General features: G+C 34.1%; 2 protein-coding genes across 2 annotated transcripts in view; both read right to left on the bottom strand.

Moving 5' to 3' along the window:
* Positions 1 to 315: 315 nt before the first annotated feature.
* LOC21409126 (cytochrome P450 CYP749A22) lies at positions 316 to 2,719 on the bottom strand. Its single transcript, XM_010093319.2, has 5 exons — positions 2,434 to 2,719; positions 2,125 to 2,348; positions 1,335 to 1,567; positions 864 to 1,242; positions 316 to 778 (listed from the first exon to the last, which is right to left on the bottom strand). Exons 1-5 carry the CDS (start codon positions 2,717 to 2,719, stop codon positions 350 to 352), a joined length of 1,551 nt encoding a protein of 516 aa, XP_010091621.1. The 3' UTR covers positions 316 to 349.
* Positions 2,720 to 6,114: 3,395 nt separating this feature from the next.
* LOC21409125 (cytochrome P450 CYP749A22) overlaps positions 6,115 to 9,530 on the bottom strand; it is a gene marked incomplete at its 5' end in the record, with an annotated part of 7,233 nt that continues 3,817 nt past the window's right edge. Inside the window, 5 exons of the mRNA XM_010093318.2 lie at positions 6,115 to 6,572; positions 6,665 to 7,037; positions 7,411 to 7,643; positions 7,738 to 7,961; positions 8,380 to 8,593. Of these exons, the coding sequence (XP_010091620.2) occupies positions 6,144 to 6,572; positions 6,665 to 7,037; positions 7,411 to 7,643; positions 7,738 to 7,961; positions 8,380 to 8,593 (1,473 nt within the window). The remainder of the gene's footprint in view (positions 6,573 to 6,664; positions 7,038 to 7,410; positions 7,644 to 7,737; positions 7,962 to 8,379; positions 8,594 to 9,530) is intronic.

The raw sequence follows: 9,530 nt of genomic DNA, 5'->3' as shown, positions 1-9,530 counted from the left end.
AGCACAAATTCATGCAATATCTCTCTCTCTACTTCTTTATAACGTTTAGAAAAGGGCCTATGCAAGGTTTTTACCGTGCAAGCAAGCACTCACTAAAAAATGAACTAGTAGATTTCCGCTTCAAAACGCAGAACACCTCGCTAACACATAACATCAACTAGTAGATTTTGAGCAGAGGTTATATAGCATTTCCTTTAAAAAAAAAAAAAACACATATTTTACAGGATTATTCATCATAACAACAGTCGTTTAACTTGCAGTCTTCATTGACTAACTTATTTATAGACTACTTTCATTTGGCCATTTTCCAGCGTATGGACTGCAAATTTTTACATAACAACTTTGGCATTCACAGTGATTGAAGAATCACTTGAATTCCATGTTGAGGGTGGAGTGTAGGACGCTGAAACGGCCAGTGCACGTAGGCCGGAGAAAGGGTGAAAGAATAGCGTTGTAGAATCATTGAAAGAGCAATCTTTGCTTCTGTGATTGCAAAGTTCATGCCTACACAGCTTCTAGCTCCAATCCCGAAGGGAAAAAAGGCTGCTGCATTGTTGTTAGTGGCCGTAGAAACCCCTTCAGAGAATCTCTCTGGCTTGAATTGATTCACATCTTCTCCCCATATTTGAGGATCATGATGAAGTGCTAAATTGGAGATAAACAAGTTGAGATTTGCGGGGAGAATGTGTTTTCCGAGTTTAATTTCCCGTCCTACTTTTCGTGTAATAGTGATGACAGGAGGATATAATCTGAGAGATTCATTGATGACCATGCTCATCTGCATTAGATGATAAATTTAAGATCAGCTTAGAATTTCACATGTTAAAAAAAAGTTTCTTTTTTGTTTTCACTCTGTGACTTACTATTTTAAGTTTTGAAATGCCATCTGGGTTTGGCTTCTCCCTCCCAAATAAGTTGAGGACCTCCTTTCTTGCCTCCTCTTGCCAATCTGAGTGTACTGCTAGAAGGAGTACAGTCCAGCCTAGTAAGATATTAGTGGTTTCTTGGCCAGCAACATAAAATGTTTTGCACTCATCAACCATGTCATCAACCGAAATCCTTTGCTTCTCGTCGGCATCATGGTGAGCTCTTATCAGCACACCAAAAAAATCACTGCCAAAGCTATCTTCTTCCCCATTCATTACCTTCTCTTCTCTTTTCTTAATAAGCTCTATCACGCAGTCGCACATTTCCTTTTCAAGCATTTCGGATTTGACCTCGTCTTTAGTTTTGAAGAACTTGCTGCGAGAATGAGGAATCTTTAAATTGAGTGCATGTTTTGAGAAATTATGATTATTTTGCAAGTCCATATTCATTCTAAATGAAAAAGTTACCTGAAGCCAGAAAAACTAACTTTGTAAAGGTTTCTGAATGCTAACAAGTTCAATTTCTGTAACATATCAAAGATTTTCTTCCCTTCTAGGTAACTACTCCCAAATGCTGTTCTAGAAATCACTTCTGAAGTCAATAACCTAAATTCTTCAAACACCTCTACCTCTTTGCCTTCATAGTTTTTCCACCTTTCCAACATTGTTTCTACACTGGAGATCATTGCAGGGTTCATACCCTGTTAAGCAATATCATCATACAATTAGCACCATCTCTGCTTTGTGATTTTTGTGCACCATATATAGTATCTCTATATGTTCTTAAAATCCGTTGGTAAGTTAGCAAACGTTGCATGCAATTTTTCCTTTTTCCCCCGTTCACAGATAATTACATCAGGTGCTTAAATTAAGAATTGATGAACATAACAATATCAGCAGTAACAAACAAACCTACTATTAACGCGGAACAACAAGATTAAAGTTTGAATTTATATTTTACAGTTACGTACATTTTATCATCAATATTTAATTTTAAATTAGGATCATGTTTATCTCGTAGGATTATTTCGAATTTAGTTGAGTTTGTGTTTTTGTTTATCTTTTTGTTGGTTTCGATCCTAATTCTCATTAAGACTTTTGATGATTGATTAATGATACTGCGTTTCTAGTTTCCTCCTGTTATTTCTAATTCTTCTATCTCTTTCTTGGGTCCTCTATTGCTCTTCTTGATTTTTTTTTTTCTTTTATCTAGATTCTATCTCTCTTCCATATTCTATCTCGGTCCTACATCACTTACCCTCAAGCTCTCTCCATGGAAGGCATAATTGGCCAGTTTCCGCATTTTTCCCCATTTTTCACCTTCGCTTGTCACAAGGCCATTTCCGAATACCTTCCTTACGAAGCCTTTGACATCTGTTTTGGGATAAGCTCTGTTTCGATTATTGAGTACCTCTTTGATCGACTCTGGTTCTGTAATGACCAAGTGAGCTTGAGGACCAAGCCACTGAAGATATTTCTTTCCTGTACTCAATAGGGAAAAGAAACTAAATTCTCAAGCCAAGAGTTTCACTCTATAGAACAATGTAATGGCCATAAGTTTCCTTACCATATATGTCGGTCCACAACTCAATATGAGGCTGAACTTTGGGAAATATGTTGTGTGACAAACCCAATATAGCTCTGCTCCTGGCTTCCTTTTCCATGGTGGAGATTTCTTTGGTGTTGCCATGGATGAACCTGTAAGAAGGGCCTTTGATCCCTTGCATAGCCATCAAATGTCGTATGCGAGTCGGAATCCACCATAGTTTGTGAAGCACCTTAACCAGAACTAACAGGAAAAACAGGCCAAGAAAGCTTGTAACAACTATGGTTACATCTCCCAAAGTTCTCATGTTTCCCTACTTGGCTTTGCTGCCTTCTCCTTCTTTCGTTAATAAATTTGAATATTTATCAAAAGATTTCATGTTTATGATGTTGAAGAAAACTATGATACTTAAAGATAACAACTTTTGTCGCCTTTAAGGTGTCTCCACACAACATTAAAACGCTTAGACTAGAGTGATAGTTTTGGATGCATTCAACCAACCATTTGGCATTTAAAAACCACACACCTAAAAGATTTTCATGCTCAAATTTTACTGTGTCAAATAAACTTTACGGTGCTTTCTCACTCTATTAATTAGTCTTTGTAACTTATATTTTAGTTTATGACACGTGTTTTTGGACTCGTATCAAGGCACTTAGTTACTGCAATTATTTTTCACTTGTCAGCAATTACCTAGATTTTGTCTATGAGTCGAAACAGAAAACTGAAAACTCTACCTTAGTTCCCTAATAAGGCCAATTTTCTGTTGTCTTAAACAGAAGTTCTGCCAGATAGAAAAGTTCATTGTCGATATAGCATTGTTTAATAAACGCATTTTTTTTCAAGCCACGCAATCAAACTTGTCCAGTTACGAGGTTTTTTTCTAGAAAGATGGAGAAAGAACAAACTGGAAAAAAGTTATTCCATGTCCGGCAAAATAAAATAATAACATCTTGTACTCATCAACTACATCGTGTCCACTAAAATAATCCAATTTGGTTGTGGCATCATAGTAGCCTTTTACCGTTTCTCCGACAATAGCACGATCCAATATCAGGTCACAAAATTTGTCACCAAAAGAGAACAAAATTGAGTAAAATCAAAAGTTTCTCATTAGTAATAAAAAAAAAAATCCTCATTTCTCTCTCTGTGCTTTTCCCATATATCTTATAATTTTCTGCAAGAAAACAACCCCTAACTAACCAACGCTATTGACTAACCGTCCCCACCCGTACGATTATTGATCTTGATTTTTCAATTTAAATCATACGCTGCTTATGAAGTGAGTGGAATAGTTCAGTTAAAAAAATCTTCTCACTATATATAGACCGTCTAATTTAATGCCAACGGTGGTCAAATTGCCCTACGGGACCTACTTTAAAGGCACGCATACGGTGTTAAGTTTTGATAGTAAAGGGTGAGTGAGTATCGTCTCTGCAGATATTAGATATTAAATTACCGCTAAGTACCACGATTATCGTAACTCAACTTTATCTAGGCAATCGAACTTAATGAAATAAAAATATAACTAGAACAAATATAAATACAAAAATAAAATAAAATATGGAAAACTTCTATGCACAAATGTAATAGGGACTTGACTTCACCTTATTATTCCTATGTTCATCCTATCAAACCATTGCCAACCAATTCCACTCAATTCATTAATCAAGGGACCTAATCCAACCTCATTACCTCTCCCAAGTGTTAAACGAAATCATATGCACGAATACCCGAATCAATATTCCTATCTAATCTGTTTACTCATACACTCATTAAGTTTTGCCCTTAAATTAGAAATCAAATACCAATCGCCTCCTGGCCTCATAACAATAGAAATCCTAGTTGATAATCTAAAACTTGACCACCTCCAGATCTCATAATATCCTAAACTCTCAACGAGATTATCTAAGTGTCGATCTCCTCCCCGACTCACAACCACCTAGACTATGTTTCTCAATTTCGGACTATGAAATCAATCTCTCTCGAGCATCAAAATCACAATCTATAATTATCTAACTCATTGGCCACATAAAATTAGAAACACTAAGCATAGAGAAATATAAATAAATTAATATGGAATTTAACTAACAATTGACAAGTTAATCAAAACATAGTTCAAATAAAGCTACATCAAGCCCTAGAATAATAATCTAGCTCAACATAGAGGAATCCATAGCCAGAATTACAAATTCAAGATCAAAAACTAAAAAAACTACAAAGATAAAGAAAAAGGGAGAAGGAAAAAAAAAACTATTGTGAAGATGAGCTTCAAGCCTTCAACTCTTCAAGAATCACTTCCAAGCATTTTTCAAGAATCTCCAACTCTAAGCTCTTCTCTCTGAGAATTTTTGTACCTCTCATTCTCTCCAAGTTGGGAACTAGGGTTCTTTTATTTAAATATGCTCAAATATAAAGAAAATCTCAGCCAAAGTCATCTAAAGGTCTAAAATTAGCCATCCATATTGATTTTGTTTTCGTTTGGGTGAGATAGACTAGACTAGACTACACATATATGGATTACAGATCATCTATTATTTTATTTAATTATTTGGAGGGGACATCGTAATGAGCTTATCTTAATGTTCAAAAAAATGTAAGATATTCTACAAATAATAAAAATTAATTGCAATAATTGATAGAAATTATATAAAATGTCCATTTCAAGAAACAAATTTAAAAAATGTCTACCTTTTCATAATATTATGGTCCTTGTCTATTGTTTAAAATTGTTTGTAGTACTCGTTTTACTCTTTTTGTATATTGCAATATTTGATATTGATTATTATTATAAAATTACAAATTGCAACTGTTTATAATTGTGAGTTGTGACTATAATTGTATGTTGTCCTGTACACAAAAATTTTACCTTTTTAATTTATAACTTATTTTATCGTCATAAAATAATAATAATTATTGTAATTATTATAGTTGCATATTATAAATAAACACCCAAATTTTTTGAAATTTATAATCATATTTCAGTATCATAAAGTTATAAACTTCATTCTAAAAGAAGTTATAAACTTTAAATGAATCAAGTATTTCTCCTCTTTAGACAAGTACTGTGTGGCTCCTATAATCCTACTGCTGAGCTTTTCGACAAGATTTGGCCTGATGATCATCTTTAATGTTGGCCTTTAAAACAAAAGATATCCAGCGATGAAGGAAAGACGGAAAAAATAAATTGGCAATTTTTAAAAATACTTTTGGAGCCCTTTTTATTTTAACTCTTAACATTATCCAATATATTTCTACTTTTTATATTAGAATTAGTCAAATATTTAAGGAGATAAAATCTGTATTTTCTCAAAAATAAACTTACCATTTCTTTTCAGCCAAAAAAAAAAAAGCTCGCTACTTCTGAGTCGAAGTGGAATCCAACAAAGGGATACAGAGAAAAGAGAAACACTCCTGAAGATGCTTGCTTATAATTATTCAATTATAATTATTTACTTTGCTCTAGTTTGGCCTTGTAGTAGGAATATACAATTACGAAGTTAAGAATAATCCTTCAAAGCCAACAAAATGAAAATAAGTCAGAAAACTCCAAATTCGTAGGAAACTATTAAGAAAAATAGAAAAACAAATTGTCCGTCACATGCTTATTCACTATATATAGTTAGATGGTTCTCTTATTACTAGGACAATTTGTCTTTATATTTTCTTTTCGTTTTAATTTTGGACAAAACATTTTTTCTGCAACATGTTTAAAGATCACCATCCTGTATTCACAGTGGCTGTAGCACAACTTGAATGCCATGTTGTGGCTGAAGTGTAATAAACGCATAGGGTGAGTGGACATAGGCCGGGGAAAGCGTGAAAGAGTAGCGTCTTAGAATCATTGAAAGAGCAATTTTTGCTTCAGTAAGTGCAAAGTTCATGCCCACACAAGTTCTAGGCCCCATTCCGAATGGAAAATACGCGGCCGAGTTGTTGTTAGTAGCTTTCACAACCCCTTCTGAGAACCTCTCCGGTTTAAACTCGTACACATCTTCTCCCCATATCTGAGGGTCAAGATGAAGTGGTAAATTGGAGATGACAAGTTCCATTTTAGCAGGAAGATTGAGATTCCCCAGTCTAACTTCTTTTGCCGCGTGCCTCGAAAAGGCAACTACGGGAGGATATAGTCTTGTAGACTCGTTTATTATCTGGCTAATCTACATATCAATCCAGAAAAAAAAAAATTAAAAATTTCACATGTTAATTAAGATGGAACTCAGTGAATTTTGTACGCTTTTAGGATACTTACTACTTTTAGTCTTGCAATGCCATCCGCGATTGGATTATGTTGACCAAATAAGTTGACCGCCTCCTTTCTTGCTTCCTCTTGCCAATCTGTATGGATTGCTAGAAGCAACACAGTCCATGCAAGCAAGCTATTAGTGGTTTCCTGTCCAGCAAAATAGAATGACCTGACCTCGGTAATCAAATCCTCCATCGAAATCTGCTTCATTTCATCGGCATCATGGTGGGCCTTTATTAGCCCACCAAGAAGATCACTTCCATAGTTATCTTCGTCTCCACTCGTTACCTTATCTTCTCTTTTCTTGACCATCTCCATTATGGAGTTACTGATTTCTCTATCAAGCATATCAGATTCTATCTCATCTTTTGTGAACTTGCTGCAAAAAGGGGAAAGTTGACTAATTGAGTTCTTAAAAGCAGGTGGTTCAATTCTACATTTTTTCTAATAAAGAAGAGAGATTTAATGGTATCATCTTATTTCTTGTCTCCTCTGTCTAAAGCATAACGGACCCACTAAAAGAATGAAAATGACTTGATCCAATTTTACAGGAACTCAGTTTCTCTTACATCTTTAGAAGACTAGCGTCAACACCGCATAGCCTATTGACTAAGCAAGGAAATTAAAGTGGGACTATAAAGTATCGAACTTTTTAACTTATCCATGAGAAAATGAGGAAAAACATCCTAACCATTTCACCATCCGATTGGTGGTCTTCAAAATTTTAAATGTATATAAAGTGAATCACTTACCTGATGATGGGAAGCTTGATTTTGAGAAAACCCATGGTTACTATAAAGGTCAATCTCCTCAACATATCAAAGATTTTCTTTCCTTCAAGGTAACTGCTCCCAAATGCCGTTTTGGAAATCACATCTGAAGTCAACACCCTAAATTCTTCAAACACCTCGATCTCTTTGCCTTCATAGTTTTTCCACCTTTCCAGCATCATCTCAACACTAGACATCATTGCAGGAACCATACCCTATAAGACAATGCCAGCAAATTGTTTAACTTAAGTCAAGAACTTACCAATATAATAAACGATGAATCACTAGTGAAGTTAAAAAGAAACTTACTTTTAAGTTTTCTGCATGGAAGAAATGGTTTGCCAGTTTCCTCAATTTGTCCCATTTTTCACCCTCGGTTACCGCAAGCCCATCTCCAAATAGCTTCTTGACAAAACGTTGGGCCCCGGATTTCAGATAAACTCTATCTTTGTTGTTGAGTACCTCTTTGATCAGCTCCAGTTCTGTTATGACCAACTGAGGTTGTGTACCAAGCCATTGAAGATAATTTTTTCCTATCAAGGAAAAAACAAGAATACTTAACAGAGTTGTTCTATCCACGAAAGTATTATTCATAGGGCCATAATTAAATCTGCGAATGGATTGCCAAGTTGGCCCCTGAACTGTTAAGCAAGTTACCCTAAAATTTAATCAAATATTGCACAAGTGTCTCAAATTGATAAATGATATTAAAATTTGGAAGGAGTTGCCCTCATGCATGTGACATGATGTGCGCCGGTCGTCGTCAGAATTAATGTTAATCTCTTCCTTCAAACGAGCTCATGGAGGCGTTTATGTCTAAATTTTAATAAGATGATTCGAGGATAATCTATGCCTTGTTAAATTTAAGTTGTGATTTTACTAATAATAAGTTTATGGCAAACTTGTCATATAATAGATGTGCCAAATACCCAAATTATTGAGTTTTCTTACCATAAATTTTTGCCCAATACTCCTGATTAGGCTGAAGCTTATGAAATATGTTGTGACCTTGAGACAAACTCATAGGTTTGCTCATGGCTTCCTTCTTCATGTTCCACATTTCCTTGGCGTTACCCTGAATAAATCTGTAAGAAGGGCCTCTAATTCCTTGAGAAGCCATCAAAGATTCTATGCAAGTGGGAATCCACCATAGTTTGTGAAATATCTTTGTGAGAGCTAACAGGAAAAACAGGCCAAGAAAGCTTGAAAGAAGTATTCCCATGTCTAAACTTGCACTCTTATTTTTCCCTTCTTGTATTTGACTTTCTCAAAATACCCGGTGACCGTTTTATATCCTAATTAAGCGACTTTCATTTGTCGAATATTTTATTTATAATACGTAATGCAAGGTAAGCTGATGGCACTTATTTTAGATAGCTTGAGGGAACGTGCCTTAGGCACGTCCCGTTATTAACATTCTTTTTTCTCACGTTGCAATTTGCATTTTTTTAAATTTATTTTAAATTATTAAATATGATAAGTAATGTTTCATTACAAGCATTTTTTCTTCAAAAAAGAAACAAATAAATATGCTTAATCATAAGACTTATTTTTTTAAGCCAAACTGAAACACGATATGCTAACTATGTTTTCTTAAGGATGCTAATAATGTTTTAGTAATAATAAACCTATATAAGTATAGCCAATTTATAATTACTTTTCAAACTAAAAATGATATTCATAAAAAATTTTCCATAGCAGTGTAAAATTATTAAGTTTAAAATTTTAACTTAAATAAAATTATAATTCTATGAAAATCAACAATGGTATATTATGCATAATGTGGTTGAAAAAAGTATCTATATATGGTAAAGAGTATAGAGATTCATGTGAAAATATATATGAACGTAAAACAACAATAAATGAGGGGTTTAGAGAGAAAATTAATGAAAAGAATATTTTAATGGGAAACAATGAAAAATACAAGATTTAAAAACGAAGAAGAAAAAGGAGCAACTTTAAAGTACAATTGAAAGAAATGGAAAGGAAAAAAAAAGCTGAAAAATATAATTAAAGAAAAACTTGAAAGCAAGAAAAGTTTAAAAAAAAAAAAAAAAAAAAAAAAAGGGCAGAAAGAAAGCAAAAAGGTTGAAGGACAATAA

The sequence above is a fragment of the Morus notabilis genome, unplaced genomic scaffold (genome assembly GCF_000414095.1).
Source record: "Morus notabilis unplaced genomic scaffold, ASM41409v2 Scaffold73, whole genome shotgun sequence".
Lineage (NCBI taxonomy): Eukaryota > Viridiplantae > Streptophyta > Magnoliopsida > Rosales > Moraceae > Morus > Morus notabilis.
Note: the sequence above shows the minus strand (reverse complement) of the source record. Positions and strands in the feature narration are given on the sequence as shown.